The following is a 21611-nucleotide window of genomic DNA, read 5'->3' on the forward strand; positions in this document are numbered from 1 at the left end:
ATAAAAAAAAAAAAAAAAAAAAAAAAAATTAATTTCTTGCAGGGAATCTCGACGTGCATTTTTTAAAACTATTAATTTAATTCCAGGAATTCCCTAAACTCATTGCGACTATGGGCAAAAATATTCAATTGTGCATTGGTGTTAAAAATGATGCCTACACCTCGGATGGTGGCAATAGACAATGTGCACAAAATTGATTCTTTCAAATTGATTATGAAAAAAAGTCTTAGCATTAAATCATGCATCTTACACTTCCCTTTAGTAGGTTAAGGGGACGGTATCAAATCTCAACCTCAGTACAGTTAGGTATTATTGCTACTTGTAAATGAATCGGTCGGCCGCTAGAACAGCTGCGGTTTCAAAACCAACACCTGCGTCTTTTGAGTAGATAGGGGGATGATTGACACGGTTTTGATAAAATACGAAATAAAAATACACGTGCTTTATAAAATTTATATTTATTTACAAAATAATGGATACAACTTGACAGAATAAAAATCATACTAGCAAAATAATGGATATACAGTCACATCTTTTACGCCCTGGACCTTTTTTGACGTCTCAATTTTTTACTCAAAGTCACATAGAATCTAATCGTGTTTTGACTTGGAAAAGATTTTTGGTTCATAAATTTGATTGTACGGTTTGTGTAATGACAATAACTGTTTTTTTTTAAATATAATATTACCAGAAAGCAATGGGTGTGAAAAAAGGGAAAACGTAAAATTCAGTTACGACAAATATTTTTTGATTATATATTTAGTGCGATAGAAATGGAAAAAAGTTTATTTGTAAATCGTGAATGTAATTTGAAAATTTATTTCAATGTTTTTTTCGTACTCAGGAAAGAATATATTTTACAATATTAACTTAGATATACAAAAAAGTAGAATGAAGTACATAAACTAAGAAAAAAACAAAGTCTAAGATAGATATAAAGAAGTTGATAAAAATTGATAAAAAAATATCTAAATGTCTTGGTTAAAAATACTTTTTTCATGTTTTTAGCATAATATCCTCGAAAAGTGCCAAAACTTTGGCTTTCTTTATGGTTAAGGCTATTAAAAAAGTTTTTTGTACATTGTATAAAATACACTATAATTCTTACTATGCATGTTACCGGTAATATATTATTTTATATTTATTTTCTCTCTCTCTCATATATATATTTATATATATTTTTTTAAATAATTTATTTATAATACTACTACCCGGAATTAGCCATCAACGAAATTCAGTGCATTTATCAATGGATCTGATAGACATTGTTCCCAATCTTAGCGACAGTTTGAAAGGAATCGGTAGAATCGTTGAAAGCACCTTCACACTAGTCTCGCAAAGTCCATCTCCAAACTCCGTAATCCAGATTTTGCACCAAATCTGCAGAAAACTCAAGAAATTCAAGCTGGATGCTGAAGTTATGACGTTAGATCCGAGTTCAATGCACATCCAAACTCCCTAATCCCGATTTTGAACTAAATCGGCAGAGAACTGAAGAAATCCAAGATGGATGCTGAAATTATGAATTTTGACATTAGATCCGAGTTCAATGCACATCTAAACTCCCTAATCCCGATTTTGAACTAAATCGGTAGAGAACTGAAGAAATCCAAGATGGATGCTGAAATTATGCATTTTGACATTAGATCCGAGTTCAGTGCACATCCAAACTCCCTAATCCCGATTTTGAACTAAATCGGTAGAGAACTGGAGAAATTTATGATTGATGCCGAAATAATGCATTTTGAAATTAGATCCGAGTTCAAGCCACCACCTAATCCGTTTTACCGACTTCGATAGAAGTCGGTAAAAATTTGTAGAAAACGTGTCCATCGGAATGATGTATTTTGACAAACCTTATTCTTCTTTTCCTCCAGTGGAGCGGTCTCATTCGGCGCTGTACGCGCGAGTCCCTTTATTATTTCCCATTTATGTGCCCCTTTATTATTTACGTATTGGTAACTGAAAAAGGTAAAAAAAAGTTGAGACCGTAAAACAAGTTTCAAATTATATATTACAAAATAAATAATATTTAATTTCCACTTACCCCTTGGCTATAGCACCAATCTCCTCTGGATTCCTATTAGAAATTTGAAAGTTGGCCGAGGACTAGAGAATAAACAAAAAAGGCGTGCTCTCACTTCCGAATTCACCTCGAGACTGACAGTGACTAGCGGTGTTCGGTCAAGCCATGGACAATGATTTCATCCATAGGATTTTGTATGACGGAAAATAATTGAAATATTCGGGAAGTTTAATTGAATCACAACAAAAATCCATATATGTTAAAGTGTTTTTTATTTATTTAAAATGACCTGTATCATATTTACTTTGAGATGACCGATGGATTTAAAAAAAAAATCTCTCTGATAGGAGCTATTCTGCTTCCAGCGAAGGCATTTTTGAAGTTTTACGTAAAGTTGCAATGTGTATTTCATATAGAATAAAAAAGTTTACGATAAAAAAAGTTAATTCACTGGTAACATAAGACATTTTTCTAACTACCCCTATAGAATTTTTAGATAAATTATTAGTGGTATTCCTTTTACTAGGTAAATACAAAGTGATGTTTAGCGCTATTTATGATACTTCCCCCTTAAGGTTGGCTTTCGTTATAGAATAAAAAGTAACTTGTACATTTAAATCATTTTAGGTGGATCAAGGAAGTCTAAACCTCCCCACTCGCGATAATTACTTAAACAAAACTGCACACAAAAAAATCTTGGACGCATATCTCGAATTCATGACAAAGATCTCCGTGCTTCTTGGAGCCAATGAAACTGATGCCAGAACACAGATGCTCGACGTCATAGAGTTTGAGACGGATCTGGCGAACATCACAACCCCTAGCGAGAACAGACGCGACGAGGAGGAGCTGTACCACGCCATGTCGGTGCAAGAACTGCAAGATCTCAGTCCTTTCATCAAGTGGCAGGATTACTTCAACGACGTGTTTAGAATGGTGTCGAGGAAGATCACCACTAAAGAGAGAGTTGTGGTCTATGCCAAAGAGTTCTTGGTGAAGTTAAACACGCTAGTGAATGGTTATGCGGCAACAGAAAAGGGCAACAAGTGAGTTATACTTATTTTTATTCATAGCACAAAGGATATCTCACTTATTATAAACAATAATTAGTAGCTAGTGAAAGCTCTATCTAGAACAGAGGTTCCCAAACTTTTTTGCCCCGTAGACCACTTGCCAAATTTTTTTTTTTCCGTAGACCCCTTACCTGCTGAATATTGAATTTTCCTAAAACTTTTAACGTCCCATGTGATAATCATTTATTTTTTTAGTAAAGATATTCCCTTCCCTTGCCTGTCCAACAACCGGGTGGCGGTATAGTTCCTCTGTCTTTACATTGTGCAGACAGGGGCATCCTTGTGATGTATTACACCAAATGAAAATGAAGCAGGATAAGCAACGGGAATTTCTTTATGTAGCTGGCCCTACAGAACTGCCCCTTAAGTTCTTTGTCAGTGCTTATTCCGGTCATTTCTTTTTGTCACATGTTTTCCGATTCTTCAACGTACCATTTCGATAGTCAAAATGGCCTCAAACTTAGTTTTGAAGTCTGTATAAAGTACATTTAAATGTTGAAAGTCATTATTAACCCTGGACGTTTTTCAAAAACAAGTTCCCAACTAGGAAAATTCGCGACTTCCAATGTGCAATTTTTTGCTTGAATATATTAATTCTGACGACAAAAGGAACGTAGACTCTATTTATATACCTCAATTAACAACTTTACGAAATATAAAAATGCAAATATCAAATAAGTAATTTCTCAGTCTATTATACACGGTGTCCGGAAACTCGTAGTACAAGCGGGAAACTGGAGAATCTACACCACATGGGGAACCCAAATAAACATAAAGTTTTTTGATTTGAGCATTTTCACAAAAAAAAAAAAAAAACAAAAAAAAATATTTTTCGGCTATTTTAGGGTTAAAGTTTTTTCTGGTGTTTAGGGTTGAACAACAGATGTTTTAACCCTACAGAGCAGAAATATTTTATGATTACACCGGATTAAATGAAGGGTGATTTCAAAATAATGCTTCAAATCCGAGTTTCTTCATTTGTTTTACTTTCAAATAGTTTTAATTAGTTGGGTACTTTGATCTTCAGTAATAATTTATAAGAATTTGATTAAAAAAAAAAAAAAAAAAAATCAACTTCTAACTCGATTTACTCGATAACGAAAGCTCAAATAAAAAAAAAAATATACTACAAAATCGACTCCAAATGTGATGTAGATTCACCAGTTTCCCGCTTGTACTACGAGTTTCCGGACACCATGTATTTGTGTTAGGTCTATTGTGTCATTTACGGAACTCCTAAATGTTGACTTGAGGTAAATGGGGGTCCGCTCGTATGTACCCCCATTTGAATCTCGTGGACCCCCAAATTTTTTTCTCGCTGACATAGACCCTCAGCAAGCCGATATTGACCCCTGGGGGTCCATATAGACCACTTTGGGAACTTCTGATCTAGAAGAACGATTGTTGCCATTTTTGTTGTATTATCGAGTAATCTTTGTATTTCGAAATGTTATGTTTACAAAAAATATTTTCTTGTATGTCTTCAGTACACTGAACAACTATCTGATATGGCAAGCAGCCAGATCGGTATCCCCCTACCTTAGCAAGGCCTTTAGAGACGCAGCTAAGGTGCTGCGCAAAGCGGTGTTTGGTTCCGAGGGCGGTGAGGAGTTGTGGCGCTACTGTGTCACCGACACCAACAACGCCATTGGTTGGTACATCGCATATTACTTACAACTTATTACTTGGTATTGTAAATTATCTGCCTGTTCAAAATATAAATAAATCAGAATAATAACATACGTACATTCTAGCATCACGTTCATTCTACATATAGCTTTGTATTAATGATCGACGAACTGGTGGATGCAATCTGTTACACATAAATTGATAATAGTTTGAGTAGTCTGTAGTTAGTAATAACATACATAGAAATGTATATATGTAAATATATTTGTACAGTGCCCTTGAGGTAATTTTGCACAAAAATGGCGCAATACAAATCATCCAAATAAAATTATTATTATTTTACAGAAACCTGGAAACTTTCAGCGAAAATCATTTTACAATCATAAATTAATTTGTGAGTATAGAACGGAGGTCCCCAAACTTTTTTTGTTCCGTAGATAAAGTTTAGATAATTTTAATATTGATTTTTCAGACTGAAATTTCATATGTCATAATCAGGAGGCTGAATTATATGCTGATCATGCTCTCAAATACCTTAGCGCCACCTTATAATTATAGATGTGCGGATTTAGTTAATATTGTATTGATATATGGTACCTTGGTGTGGTGTGTGTGAGGTGGCAGTATCTTGTTAACAGTCCTAATAGTTCGCTCTGAGAGTTTCCTCGCTGAAAATATCATTGAAAAGGCGGCTTTGAACCGAGAGAGAGAAGTAAGTTAATAAATCTCTGACTTAATGAATAATTTTTCTTCCAGGTTTTGCTGTTGGTGCCATGTTTGTGCGGGAGTCGTTCCACGGAGAGGCAAAGCCGCAGGGAGAGGTGATGATTGAGGGTCTTCGAGAGGCCTTCAAAAAGAACCTTCGGACCCTCAGCTGGATGGACAAGGAGACCAGAGACCAGGCATTACTGAAAGCAGATGCCATAACTGATATGATAGGTAAACCATTCTTCTTCTGACCATTGTATTTGAAACTTGATGTTTACTTCTCACAATTTTATTAATTGGGCACAAAAAGTTGTTGATATCTTTCAATATGCATGGTTTATGTTATTAAAAATAATAATTTGGGTTTGTCTCTGTCTGAAACTCCGGTTCAATAAACTCTAGAACTTTTGCTTTCAATTTTAGCTTCATTTTAGAAATTGGCAGTGTACGTTTGGAGAATCCAGAACAAGCTATAAAGTACTTATCAATATGTAATATTTTTAAAGAAAATTATTTTAATTGTCATTTTCCCATTTAGATTATACGCCAAATGAAAAAATTGGTTCTGCTTATAATTTACTTAGCATTTTATTATTGCTAACGATAGTATGTAGTTTTAATAATACAAACTAATTCTATTTTAACACAGGGGATATTATGTTTCCATTAAAAATTGTTTACATCACAGGATGTTAAAAAAATTACATTTATAATAGAGTTGTACTAAACACATTATCGTTTATTACTATCTTAGTTATAGGCCACTAGTTATAAGTCACTAGCTATTAAACTTGGTCATAAGCCAAAAGGAAAAAGTTTAAAGTCTAAGTGATAGGAATAGATTGAATGCATAAATTAAGTTGTTAAGCGTCCTTAACAAAACTGCGCTATGCAAATAATCCAAACATTATTAATATTTTTTCCGACTTTATGTCCGGGTTAAATCTTCCCCACAGGAAAAACTAAACCCTTCCACACACTTTTCCACAAATGATCATCTAGTTAATCCACCTTATGCAAGTACATTATATAAGCAGGACTTGTTTGTTGATATGTATTAACTATTTATTCAATAATAAAAAAAAAATAAAAAAAAGTATAATAAATACAAAACAATACAAGAACAAAACGTCCACTCACCAGAGATCAAATGGGAAAATAATTCACCGACTCCAGATATTTTCATATCAGAAAGTTCGGCACGGTAGAACTCCTAACTGGACCTATAAATCTTACTGATCCCTCAATATAAATATTTAAAAAATCTTTCGTAATCCTACATGTACAGGGTTTTTCAATAAGAGGTGTTATTTTGATATTCAATCGTAAAATATCAATGGTTTTGTTGCTTGTGTGGCACGTAGCGCCGTCTTGTTGAAAGTAAACGTTGTCCAGATCAATACCATCCAATTCCGGCCATAAAAAATCATTAATCATCTCTCGATAGCGCAATCCATTCACCGTAACTGTTGCTTCAGCCTCATTTTCGAAAAAGTAAGGTCCAATGACTCTGCCCGACTATTAACCGCAACAAACACAGTCACACGTTGAGGATAGAGAGGCTTTTCAACAATAACTCTTGGGTTTTCCGAGCCGTTTTCTTTTCTCATTTCCTAAATCTGTGTATTTTCTTATTTTTCTTATTATTATTATTAGTATACACAAAGGATTGGGAAAATTCTAGGTTTGTCTTAAAAACTAATGCTATCATTGTTTTCAAAATCGTGTAAAAACAAAATTAACTACACTGCGTTCATGATTGTATTTTGCATATTATTAAGAGTTCATCATTAAGGTAATGTATGTTTTTCCAGGTTTCCCAAACTACATCTTGAACGCACAGGAGTTGGACAAGCAGTACTTCGAGCTGGATGTGAAGCCAAATGAGTACTTCCAGAATAATATAGAGGTTATGGTGTTCACTTTGAGGAAAAATCTGGAAAAACTGGACGAGCCCGTCAACAAGACCAGATGGGGTAAGTTGGATGGATTTTTTTTATTACCGTACAGTCTCACTAATCCGTGCAATGGCAGGTTACAGCATTCTTGTATTACATATAATATATCCTAATCATAATTTTCTTTTTGGATTTGCGTTTTTAAAAGTCATAAACTCAATCTGTCTCATACCAAGGGACGAATCCCATTAAAAATAAATTCAAATCGAATCCCTGTACTGTTTTACCGCCTAACATAAAATTTGTTTTTCCTCTTCTAAATACTCTCATTAAAGAACATATATTATTAAAATAAATACTGAAATTGATAATGGCATTTCCAATTACATGTGTTCCAATTATGTCCTCTGTGTGCAAATTGCATCTAAATTTCTGTAATAAACAATAAACAGTTTTAATCTCAAGTGACCTCCCAATGAACCGGTGGATGCAATGTAAGATAGATCATTGTAGAAATTTATTATATATTTGTACCAGAGCCTTGGAGGTGATTTTTCACAAAAACGGCACTATACAAATCATCCAAATATTATTAACACATATAGTAATCTGAAAGTATGTTGCCTGTTGTATGCTGATGATGCGGTGCTGATTGCTAATAGTATGGATGATCTACAGTCTCTCGTGTCTAGGATGAACGAAGTATGTATGAAGAATGAATTAATGATGAATGTAAGTACGTCTAAAATAATGGTGTATGAAAGAGGGAGTACGAAAACAGAGTGCAATATAGTTGTGAATGAGGAATACTTGGAGCAGGTGGATGAGTTTGTGTATTTAGGAAGTATGTTTATGAGAGATGGGAAGGCTGACAGAGATATTGAAAGAAGGGTAAATGCAGGTAACTCCATTAATGGAGGACTGAACGTAGTTGGCGCTACCAAAAAATTGTCCAAAGAAGCGTAGCTAACAGTCTGCAAAGAGATCAAGGCTGATGTAAGCGTAATGAGTAAGATTAAGAAAGAGACCCTTAGATGGTTTGGGCATGTAGAGCGAATGATCAAAGGAGTGTAAGGACAATATATGATGCAAATGTGAATGGTAGCAGAAGTCGGGGACGCCCGAGGAAGACATGGCACGATCAAGTGAATCAGATACTTGATTCGGGCTATGTCAAGAGTCAGAATAATAGATCTATGAGAATATGAATGTGAATGAGGCAAGGAGTGTGTGCCAAGACCGAGTTGTTTGGCGGTCCGTCCTCTTAGGCGTTAAACGGCGTTAGTTTGTTAGTTAATTACACATATGTTACAAATTAAAACAGGTATTTCGTAAAAACAAACACCGCAATCGATGCAACACAACATAAATTTAAAAATAAAATAAATCTAAGAAACTAAACAAATAATACCTCATCCCATACACATAAGCAATTGCTTATTATGGGAGAACATTGAAAATAATAAATAATAACCATATCATAATATCTTTTATCTTATTACTAGTGAAATATATATATGTATATCATACATTGTAAAGAAATTTCTTGAATAAATATAATAAAAAAAAAAAATAAAAAAAAGATGTTTCGTTAAATATACTTTCCAATTTCTTTTTGGTTTAAAGTTAAGTTGTTATGTTTTTGGTTTTGAGAAGACCCCTATTTATAAAAAGACTAACCGGAATGTCCTAAAATAACGATAATGAACCCTGTTGACTGGTAAAACGGTCAGTTCTAGCAAGCTAGACGGCGGTATAGTAACTGAGCGTGTAGAGTAAGATAACTCGACCCGTCGGTGTACAAAATTCGGTGCTCTAGTCTAGACATGAGGCGAACCACTGAATTTGAAATAAGAACACTGACGAATTATAGAGCTTGATTTGTGGTTTCAACTAGTAAAAATAACGGCGGATTATTGTATTAAGTAAAACCACAGTGTCTTCCTTGACAGTTTCAATGGAGACCCTGTGTTATAATCGAACCGCAGATTACTGAGAGAGTATTGTAGATAAATTCAAATATTTTTTTTACATAATATGTGTTGCGAAGGTTGAAGATGTGTTTGGTGATGAAATTAAACCATGTAATATTTTATAATTGGATTATTCTGTTGCCGGGATAAACTATGCGTGAATAAATTTTAACAATATTTTATATACCATACAAGTAATTAATCACAATAGAAACAGTAAGATTATTTAAGTAATAGCGGCGCAAAATGATTGAGTTATCTGGATTAGCGTGTTAAAATTATGTAAGGCCTGAATGCATCGAGAATAGTCCAGCAAATAGGTAGATGGGCAGTACATACAATGTTTCGTTAGTAGGTTCAATGCTATTCAAGTTGCACCTAAGAACGTTCCCGAACATTCTAGTTATTACTGCTACAATATGTTGCCGCCCGTTACGTCCAAGATTCTAGCGGTCGTACCTGTTGGAATAGCGTGGTAGTTTCTAGTACCGTCCGACTTGACCTCTAGGCAACGGCCAAAGTGTCCAGTAGGTTCTACGACGACCTAGGTACCGTAGCACCTAAGTGCTTGGTACTGTGTGCTAAGTAGTACAGTAGCACATTATTAAAGGCTTCGGGTGCAATATAACAACGCTTACCGATTGATGTTCGGACTCCCCAGGCACTGCAGTGCCTCCTCAATGTTTACAGAAGGGCGAGTTCCAGGATTTACAGCTCTGTTAAGAACCAGGATTGCAGGACTGAGGGAATGGATAAACCATTCGAGAAACATTATTATCATTGAATCCCGTCTGACTTCAGGATCGAGCATTGAAGACCAATGGAGAAAGATACTTGCTCCCACAATCTCAGAACTGATGGATTCCCGTGCTTCTCTGCTTTAACTTAATTTCATTTTCTATTTAATTTTTAATTTATTAATCTCTTTTTATTTATTTTACTATATGTAAATATTATTTGTACTTATATCCTCTATGGGATGTGTGGGATTGCACTAACCTCCCCACATCCTGGAATAAAGAATTTATTATTATTATTATTATTATAATTTCTTTACAATGTTTTTCTTTTAGATTCCAAAAATTTTATTTTTTCAATTAATATATTCAATTTTGTTTTTAAATTTCAAAGTTTTTGAATAATTCCAAAAATTTCGAAATTTATAAATTTTGAAATTTAAAAAAAAACAACATTTCAAAAATTTCGAAATTTATAAATTTGATTTTTGAAATTTAAAAAAAACAACTTTTCAAAAATTTCAAAATTTTTAAATATTAGTAAGTGCAACAATTATGAGACTTTTAATTTTGTTCAGGCATGACCCCCACCACGGTGAACGCTTACTACACTCCCACCAAGAACCAGATAGTGTTTCCCGCTGGCATTCTGCAGCTGCCCTTCTACGACGGCAAGAACCCCAAGAGCATCAACTACGGGGCCATGGGTGTGGTCATGGGGCACGAGCTCACGCACGCCTTCGATGACCAGGGCAGGGAGTACGATCGGTGAGGATATTTTTTCCCGCGTCGCTAATTCTAAAATGTATTTTTTTACGATTTCTCGGTTGTTTTCTCATCTATTCCTTTAACTTGCAGATTTGGCAACCTGAATCGCTGGTGGAACAATGAAACCATTGAACAGTTCAACCTTCGGACCGCCTGCTTCAAGGATCAGTACTCCAACTTTTCCGAGGAAGGAGTCAAAATCAACGGGAAACAGAGCTTGGGTAAGTTCATCATTTTTGCTTTATGAATTCTTCTTCATGAGAAGGGGGACGGTTGGTGAAGGCCAAAATGAAATGCTGAGCTTATTCCGCTAGTCAACGGCATCAGGAGTTACTTGGTTCAGTGCCTCCTGGAAACTGGTGTGGAGGGCATTCTTCTACAATGTGTTTTGTTGTTTGAATATATCCACATTACACAATTCAGAATCCTTTCTTGTTCGCTTACTAATTTTTTCTAATTTATTTCGAAATCCCTGCAAGTAGCTCAATTATAAACCCACAAATATGGGATAAACGAAGAAATATAGGTGGATTTGTTGGCCTTAAACCACACTAATCAGTTTCCATATTAATATGCGGAGGTATGATTTTTAAATAAGCCTGGCCAAATCCAAAACCGAATGTCCGTAAATCTCCAGTGCTCAAGGCATTTTTTTTAGATTTACAGCACATACTAACTAACTAACCATCACACTGTTTAGCAGCAGGGGTAGGCAGAGAGGACGGACCGCCAAACAACTCGGTCACACCACACACTTCTTGCCTCATTCACATTCATACATCGTCTCATATATACTCTTCTATTATTCTGACTATGCCTGACTCAAGTATCTAATTCACTTGATCATGCCATATATTTTTATTGCATCCCTGTGTCATATATTATCCTTACACTCCTTTCTTCGCTCATTCGCTCTACATGCCTAAAACATCTAAGCGTCCCTTTCTTAATCTTACTCATCACACTTACATCAGCCTTGCATTGTTTGCGGATCTCCACGTTTCTCACACGATCATACATGGTTTTACCACACATACGTCTAGGGGATCTCATTTCTACAGCATTCAGTCTACTTTCATCCTTTCTTTGCCAATTCCATGCCTCACTTCCATACATCAGGGTAGGTACCAGCACTCCATTGTGGACTGCTAGCTTTGTTTCTTTGGACATTTTTTTGTTAGCGCCAACTGCGTTCAGTCCTCCATTAATGGAGTTACCTGCATTTACCCTTCTTTCAATATCTCTGTCAGCCTTCCCATCTCTCGTAAACATACTTCCTAAACACACGAAATCATCCACCTGCTCCAAGTATTCCTCATTCACAACTATATTGCACACTGTTTTTGTACTCTCTCTTTCAAACTCCATTACTTTAGATTTCATTTAGTCATTGTTCCAAGGTGTCTGACCTAAGTGATACCATGTGTTAAGTCTCGAAAATGTTAGTGGTAATAACCTTGCCCGACTGGTAGCTGGTGGCGTCGTCAACGTGTTTACAAAATGTCATGCGGCTGCGTAAGAATATCTGCGCTTGTATCGCCGAGTATCGGATACTTGCTTATCCCTGTGGAAGAAGGTCTGACAGGACCTTTTATGGATGAATCTGCTACCAGCAAGTATGCAGATTTTTAGAACTGCCTTAATGACTCTGTTGATTGTTTTGTTTTGCTGTTGGTCTAGGAGAGAACATAGCGGACAATGGCGGCTTGAAGTCAGCCTTCCACGCCTATTTGGAATACTCCACTACTGCGGCGAAGAACGACACCTTGCCCGGACTCAATTATTCGCATAGGCAGCTTTTCTTCATTTCGTTCGCACAGGTAAAATTAACCTAACCTAACTTTATTTATTTAGAAAATGAGTACCGCACAATGAGTCCCATCTGCTCCCTGCCATCTGGAGCCAGTTGGACTATAGCATACCCAATTGATAATAATAATAATAATAATTTATTGTCTTCTTTTCTTAGTAACAATATGGAGATAATGATATCCTCACTGGGATCTCCCGTGCTGAGGATGTCATTTACATATTATAATTTAATTATAAGAAATTAATATTACAACAAAGTAACATATGAATTTAATTATAAACATATATCAGGTAGTATAATTTTTTTTTTTTTTTTTTTTAATAATTTTAAAATAAGTAAGATAGTGTTTTTTGTATAGTTCAGTTTAGTAGATTCGGTTTTAATCTGTGTTTGATATCAGTATATTTTCTATTTCAGATCTCCCTATATTAAGTATCCAGTTTTTTATTTGAGATTTAAATGTTATAATGTTGAGGTTTTTGAATGAGAGTGGTATTTTATTGTAGAGTTTAATACTATGATATAAGAAGCTTTTTTGCCCAAAAGTTTATTAGTAGTTATTTGTTGGATAAGTTTTTGACCATGAGATCTAGTGTTTCTATTGTACGTGTTTGTTGTTATTTCTTGGGTTTTGTACTTATGAATGTAAATGAGTATAGTTTTAGAGTATAGTTGTTTAATTGACATGATGTTAAGTGTAACGGATGTAGTTGGCCACATTACTTAACTTCATATTATATTTATATGTATGTTTTACATTTATAAAATGTGCCTACCCCACGCCACTGGCGAAATCACCACTCCCCGCCACTGGTCATTTTGTTCCCATTTTCGGCCAAGGCGGCTTGAAAACTTTGTCTCCGAACGGCGTCGATACCGCATCGCACGTCTATCTTGGTCGAGCGGATCGATGTTCAACATTTTACTATGTAAAATTTACTAGGAAAAATCAATTTTTAAATCTTTCAAATGTCTATATTTTACTTGTACATCTCCTCAGCGGTAGTTAAATAAACACTATTTGCTATGTGCTACCACTGAGGAGATATTAAAAATGCTGTTTTTCACACATATGTATAACCATTTTTTTACAATAATTTTTACCTTTTTTGCGTGTACAAAAATCCAGGAACCTCGTAGCATAGTGAATCTTATCTCTTTCTGAGCGCTATGTTACGGGGAACCTGAGAAAAATACTAACTTAAGATATTTTACAAATTTGATCGCTTCAAGATCATTTTTACACTTTTATTTACAAACTTTTCTTATTTTTTGTCGTATCTTGACAAACAAAAAATCTAGTTGTCAAGATACACATTCTTATAACTACTATGCATTTAAACTATGTAATTGTTATTCATGTAAGCCTTCAAAATCTTTTCAAACTCGCAAATTTAAGCGTCTACCTTCGGCTATGCTACCGGCAAAATGAATATGCGACATTTTGCCGGGGCATATATTTTTTTTTTTTTTTTTACAGTGAATACCTCACAAGAGTCCCAACTGCTCCCGTCTGGAGCCAGTGAGACTATGGCATCCCCAATTGGGGGATGTTGTGAGGCTGAAGGTAAGTGGGGAAGGGAAAGAGGAAGGTGGGGAAGTACCTGGCTATTCAGATCTAGTCACTAAACACGGCTAAAGCCGTTTGGAGCAACGTTTCAATTCTGAATGGTGGTCTTACACCAGGGCGATACTGGTAGTATCTTCCACTCTGGAACGTGCCGCAAATATACTATATATTATTTTTAATTAATCAATTGTGAAATAACACAAATTAATCAAATAAAATTTATTTGCGCACGCCGGGTTCGAACCCGCGACCTTCGGAATGGCAGTCCAATGCGTTACCACTGGACTATGCCGGCCGTCAGATATAAACACATTACTGGCGCGGATAGAATCCCCCACCACTTTTTGACTCACAGCCCAATGTAGGGTGCGAGTCATGCTTATTGCATATAAGCAGCCACACAAAAAATAAAAATTAGTTCATCTTTACCACCGAAACCAAGCGTTTTATTTATCAACAAGTGACTCCTGCCCACCATCTGCCTCACCTCGCCAAGTCTTCTGCTCCAAACCTTCTGGCGTTACCTCCTCAAGACCAGCCGGCCCTACTCTGGAAAACTGCCAATGCCAGGAGCGAGCAGAGACGAAAGCACACCCAGTGCCCAACATTCACCAAGCCTGGGTGCGGGAGGCAGATTTTATCATAAATTTACACTACTATCATCATCATCGGCCGTAAAGGAGCATTCTCATCGGTTGAAGACACGGTTTGGAATCGGCGCCCAAATCTACAGTCTTGTGCGGATTCCCGTCCAGTACATTAAGATTGGTGAAGATTTCGTCAGTGCTAGTTCTTACAGGAACTTTCAGTATAATTTTCATCATGGCTTTTTGAGTTTATGTTTAATATTTATTTTAATTTTAAATTGGGGTATGTTATGAGGGTAAAGGGGTGGAGAAAGGAAGGGATGGGGAAGAGGAAGGCTGGGAAGTAGCCTACATCTTCCCCATCTCCTAGGGTAACGTAGAGAGTGGTCAGGGACCAGTTGGGATTCTCATGCGGTATAAAAATAAATAATATAAATTTATCACTGGTATTGTACGTATCTATAAATGTATTAATGTCATTTTTTCAGGTCTGGTGTTCCGCAATGACGAAGGAGGCAACAGTCGTCATGATGGAGAAAGATGACCACTCTATCGCCAAATACAGAGTCATTGGTTCATTATCGAACCTTCCCGAGTTCTCCAAGGAGTTCAATTGTCCACTGGGTTCAAAGATGAACCCAGTCAAAAAGTGCGTCGTTTGGTGAACATCTCCAATCAAATGCCCAATTGAATTATAAAGAAATTGAAACAAGAATGAATGTTCCAACTTCGAAAATTTTAAACGAGAATGAAGGTTCCAAAAATTAAAAAATTTCACAAGTCAATGTTTTGGAACAAGAGTGAAAGTTCTAGTATCAGATTGAATCTCGCATTTTTTGAAAATGGAAACAGATTGAAAAGAGAATGAAAGTTAATTATATTTTTATTTTGAAACTGCTTTAAGTGAGTGTTCTAAACATGTTGTAAAATTGTTCCATATTCAAAATTTGAAACGAGATTGCAAGTTACATAAAATTACATCTGGGATGTTGAAACTAAAATGATGTTATTGAATTGAAGTGATTTGGTGATTGAAATTTTTCTGAGAATTTTGACACATTTTGGGATCTAAACGGGGTTTGAACGACGGACCGAGTGTAGGAAACTGATATTTAATGTGTAATGAAATAGTGTTCAAATTAGCTTATTTTCCTTGTGTACTTATGCAGCTTTGAGCAGCTGAAAATGAATTGATCAAAGTAAGTTTTACAAGTCATTTTATCTAAGAACAATAAAATTATGTATTATTGAAGTTGTTTAGGGATAAACTAAATATATTTCCTTACACATAATAATTCTAACAATTTGTAAATGCTTAAGTTTTGGAGAATTATTGCATTGAAGATTTTTTTCTTAGCTGTAAAGTCATTTTTGTTTACGTATAATATTTTTTGCACTTTATTTGTTTAGTTTTAAATAATTTAGTGAAAAAGTTAGTCATTTATTATTACGATGTATGTTATTCATAAGTGATGGGTTTGTGAATTAATTGCCAAGTGGAAAAGTATCCACTCAAGGTGTTCCAAAAACCAAGTGTACACTTTAAGTGTCCATTGAAGTTTACACCTAAAATGTTCACTGAAAGTTTCATAGAATTCCCACTTTATATGTTCATTTGAAGTGTCTACCAAAAGTTTTCACCGAGCTGGTCCGATGAATGTTTACACTCAGAGTGTCCACTAAAGTGTCTTTAAATTTCCACTTCAAGTGCCCATTTGAATTGTCCACCAAAAGTTTTCTCCGTGCTGGTCCATTGAATGTTTACACTGAGAGTGTACACTTAAAGTGTCTTAGAATTTCCACTTCAAATGTCTATTTGAAAGTGTTCAACAAAAATTTTCACCGAGCTGGTTCATTGAATGTTTACACTGAGGGTAGGGTGTACACTTAAAGTGTCTTAGAATTTCCACTTCAAATGTCTATTTGAAAGTGTTCACCAAAAGTTTTCACCGAGCTGGTCAGTTAAATTTTTACACTGAGAATGTCTACTAAAGTGTCTTAAAATTTCAACTTCAAGTGCCCATTTGAAATGTACACCAAAAGTTTTCAACGAGCCTGGCCACTAAATGTTTACACTGAGAGTGTGCAATATTGAAACATCACAGAATATGCGCTTATGTCTCCACTAACAGTTTGCACAAAGACTATTCAATCGAAGTTTCCACTAAGATTGTCCACTTAAAATGTCATCGAATTTACACTTCATAATATGCTGCATTTGAGAAGTACATATTTATGAAAGTGATTTTCACCAAATAATTAGTGAAATGAATGATATACAAGTATATTTGAAGCCAATAATAATTGAGGGTCAGCATTCTAAAATGGCGCCAAACGCCACTTTGTAGACTTCTACTACAAGCAATAATATAAATGATTTATCAGTAAATCTCTTAGTTATGATATCATAGGGTTGGGCAAGTTACTGGTTGTAACACATGCGCTTACATACCCTACATAAGCAGTTCCCGCACTTTCAATCGACACCAGTTCCGTTCCCAAAAATACATTTATTTTCTGTCAGGATTTTTTCAAAGATTCTGACTGGATATTTTTCAGGCTCTTATATGAAGCCGGTTGCAACAAGTTAAAATTTAAACTCATAGAATAAATATAAAAAAGTAGAAGTGCTTTCCATATAAATTTGATTGGAAACAAATTTGCCACTGATTTGGTACCTTTTGGTTCTAGACCATTTTGCATGCGGTCTGTCTCTCTTTGTATATCGCCATCCCATTTGAATTTCGTAATCACGGCGAAACGCAGTTTTGTCCGGAAATATATGCCCAAATTGGGATTATATTTTGATCACGAAGCATACCCGCGCACTTCTTATGTTATTCTTTATTATATGTTTAAACTACTGTGATATTTTAAATTCTGTCTGTAATAGGTGTAGTTTGAGAAACAGTTAAAGCATTTTCGAACGTTTAACCTAAAATTCCAATTCATTAAGAATTTAAAAGATTACAGTTTGAGGATAAACTAGATTAATTGAGGTTTTCTTTGAGCTATTTATTCAAATTGCGTGTGTACGGGCGCAAACAAATGATTCGTCTTAGTATTTTAGAGCATAACTTGCAAAATGTGTTTTTTTATAAAATAATTAAATTAACGCCATCCATAAACGTATAGATTACATTTATCCAGAGATATGCTTTATTTCAAATAAATACATTTCGAATGGAAATGCAAAATGCAAAATGGGTATTTTCAATTATGCATTTTAAATGCTTTTCTAAAAACCATTTTGCATTTTGCATTTTAAATGCTTTTTTCAATGCATTTTCCATTTTAAATGCTTTTTTGCAACATTCTTCCTACTATCTCCACTCATCTTTTTTTCATAAGCCCCAAATATCAGTCGGTCCTCAACCTCGCTATGAGAGAATTTATATTTGTCAAGTTGCTCCCTGGTAGGAGCCTTGGCAATTGAGTGATACCATTACAAAAACTACTGATTCAAATAGGTACTGAACATGGGGCCATGACGCTGTAATATTAAATGTTAGATAGCAGTTTCTATGTTTTTACGTTGGAAACATTGGTCCCGCGCAATTTTTTTGTGGTTTCATAATCTGTAGTCGTGGTGTTTTTGGATTTACCATCAAGTAATATGTTTGTTCTACATTGATGTCCATTATTAAATGACAAAATTGTTTAAAAATTCTATAATAATTTTAATTGTTTGACCTGAGAAACCATTTTGCATTTTCAATGCATTTTGAAAATAGGTATTTTGCATTTAAAATGCTTTTCAAAAACCCATTTTGCATTTTCAAATGGAAAAGTTTTGACCCATTTCCATTTTTCATTTCAAATGGTTTTGGGTTTCCCATTTTGCAAATCTCTGCATTTATCCTTAAGGTAAACTTTATAAGCTTGAAAATGATGCATTCACTGCTCGTTAATAGATGGCACTAATTTAATTATTTTAGGAAAAACACATTTTGCAAGTTATGCTTTAATTTATTAAGATAAATTATTGGTTGTTTGCGCCTGTACGTAAGAAATATTAATTAATGGTTTGGTGCATATTAAAACTCAATTCTTACAAGATACACCAATACAAATAAAATATTGTATTGGTGATTCAATCCACTGAAAACATTCTTTAATTACCCTTAGAGAAATTACTGACAAATCGTCGGTATTGCTCGTAGCAGCATAAGTCTACACAAAGTATGTGTTGTTTTTACTGCTGACCCTTCCCGAAATCCAGTACCTAATTTTACAACTACATTAAGAGCATATAACACCAGAAAAAAAACTTAAGATAATTTTTTTATTCACGCTTAACCCCTCAGGCCTCTGGCATATTGACTATTATATTTCTTAAAGACACCGTCAGAAGGTTGGAAAATTTGTGTTTATTTCCGCTTTGCAATAAAATCCAAATAAATGGAATATTTCTCATTGTATCCAAAAAATAAAAACTGTTTTTGAAAGGTGATAAAATAATTTTTAATTTTTTTTGTTAAAACAGAACATATAATTTATAATGAATGCAAACATAAAAAAGTTAAAAAATGGCTCATGTTACATTTTTTCGTCTAAACCCTGAACTAAAATAAATTATAATTAAAAAAAAAAACACACACATTTTACCAAACAAATGTATTATAAACGTCACTTCACTTTATTTATCATTTCATACAAAAATAATTTAGACAAAAATCGCAATGTTTCATAATTTTTTCTCATATTGCCATTGAAACCTTTGCTTTGATAGGTTGCACATTTTAATTCTTCCTAGTTAACTTCTAGATTTGAATATAAAGAGTGGTTATTTTTTTAATGATAAAATAATGTTTATAAAATGAGGTTTTTTATGCATAGCACAAAGGATAACAAATTATTATAAGCAAAAGTAAGCGACTGTCTGCTGTTGCGATTGGGAACATGGAATAATAGGCGTTGAAGAAGATCAGGACTATCGATTAAATTGTGTGTAATTTTGAATAACATTACCGAATCTGCTATATTTCTTCGGAAAGTTAACGTCTGTATATTGAAGAACTTTGCAGAGTCTTCATTACTGATATGAGATCGAAAAGAGCGGAAATTAAGGTACCTTAAAAATCTATTTTGAACACTTTCAATTCTATTTTTATGTATTGCATAGCCCCTGGGGGTCTATATAGACCACTTTGGGAACCTCTGCTCTAGTAGGTTTAGAGCATCTGACCGGACATCAGAAGGTGCGGGTTCGATTCCCGTCAGCGACATGTTTTCAATTTGTATGGATATTTCACGTGACTAACTATTGCTTATAATAATTTGTTATAAAGAGTGGTGTTTTCTCTTTCTAACATCGTTTTGATTTCTCGCTACGACGGTAAGGGAGACATAACGATTAGAACTTTTCCCAAAAGCGAACAAATTGAATCTACGGTTATTATCTGTTTGTTCGCAAAACCGAACAAATTAGCCTGAGAGGTTAACTAATAAGTTTTAATCATTGATAAAGAAGATTTTATTAAACTTTCCTCATCTGTGGTGTGTATTTACTACACATTGCTTCTAATAACTTTAATAACTCTATAAATACAATAAATTCTGGGTTCAGACTTTAGGTATTCTTCCGTTATACATTTATGCACTGAATTAAAAAATAATATTTTACATAGTTTTCAAATTCAATTAAAAATCAGAGATTTTTGTTAAAAATTGGGAACAAATACACCAATCCAATCAACCGTGTGGCACTGCTACGCGAAGAGTGTGCGAGGAAATGACACGCTATTGATGTCCCGCTTTAGTTCGCTATATGGGAACATGAGAAATCCACACGTACGCAGTTGTATTTTGATTTAGACCATCCGATACCTACGACCGCATAGCTGTGTGTGTGCGTCCAGCGACCATCCAGCGCCTGTTGTGCCAGCCGGCAGTCAGTGGGTCGTGGGCTCATAGTTAGATTTGGACTCCTCGCACGTTTTTTAGCATCTGCCGATGGTTTTTTCACGTTTTCAGCAATTAAATTACAATTATTATCACTTTTGATATAAAATATAATAAACATAAGCGATTAGCTATGAATATTCATATTTGTTCGATATTAAATCGCTTATTTTGAGATGTGTATTGAATACACAGCATTGGGACGTGTGGATTTTTTTAGCACAGTAAGGGAAAGGTTAACAAACTCAATGAAATATGAAGTAGAAAATGGCCCGTAAAATAAAAACGTAACAGTCGCAACTGGGAATTGAACCCAGATCCTGTGTCTTATCAGGAAAACACTCTCCCAATTGAGCTACAGAGACCTAGTTATAAATAAATATAAAAGTTTTGAATAATTTCAAAATGTTAAATAAATTATTTCTTTAATCTTTTTTGCTTGCAAACTTAACAATAAAGTTACAAATCTGTTTCTAAAGAACCGATAATAAATAAATCTCATGGCTCTGAGAGAAAAAAAACGGTGAGCTCTGGCATCATGCAATTTGCACAGCAGTTTTTTTTAATTTTTTTATTGTGAGGCCCTTTTTTGGTTACTGCTTTTAAAATGGCCTGAATTATACAGGGTGTATCATCACGTAACCGTAAGACTTTAACCAGCGATTCATGTGCAGTTTTGGAGTTAAAAATATAATGTTATCTTGCTGTTTGATGATTTTTTTTAAAATTCTGATCACACTGCCACACGACGCAACTGATCATGTGATACGCACTCTGTCTCGTCTGTACCGTGCTGCTGGAACATGACGGAGTGCGTATCACGTGATGCACTAGGTAACTGATGTACTCAGTGGCGATGCGTAACATAAATTTTTATTTATTTTTTAATCGAAAAAAAAATCAACCATTTAAAAACAAACGTTTT

General features: G+C 34.7%; 1 protein-coding gene across 2 annotated transcripts in view; it reads left to right on the top strand.

Moving 5' to 3' along the window:
• Nep3 (M13 family metallopeptidase neprilysin 3) overlaps window positions 1–16126 on the top strand; it is a 138483-nt gene extending 122357 nt beyond the window's left edge. For both annotated transcript variants that reach the window (XM_089649359.1, XM_089649360.1), the window contains exons 7-14: window positions 2654–3072; window positions 4587–4750; window positions 5485–5667; window positions 7251–7412; window positions 10623–10812; window positions 10903–11033; window positions 12493–12632; window positions 15271–16126. In XM_089649359.1, the coding sequence (XP_089505485.1) occupies window positions 2654–3072; window positions 4587–4750; window positions 5485–5667; window positions 7251–7412; window positions 10623–10812; window positions 10903–11033; window positions 12493–12632; window positions 15271–15447 (1566 nt within the window). In that variant the 3' untranslated portion in view covers window positions 15448–16126. The remainder of the gene's footprint in view (window positions 1–2653; window positions 3073–4586; window positions 4751–5484; window positions 5668–7250; window positions 7413–10622; window positions 10813–10902; window positions 11034–12492; window positions 12633–15270) is intronic.
• Window positions 16127–21611: the final 5485 nt, after the last annotated feature.

Source organism: Hesperophylax consimilis, chromosome 29 (genome assembly GCF_061612785.1).
Source record: "Hesperophylax consimilis isolate HC1 chromosome 29, BYU_Hcon_1.0, whole genome shotgun sequence".
Taxonomy (NCBI): Eukaryota; Metazoa; Arthropoda; class Insecta; order Trichoptera; family Limnephilidae; genus Hesperophylax; species Hesperophylax consimilis.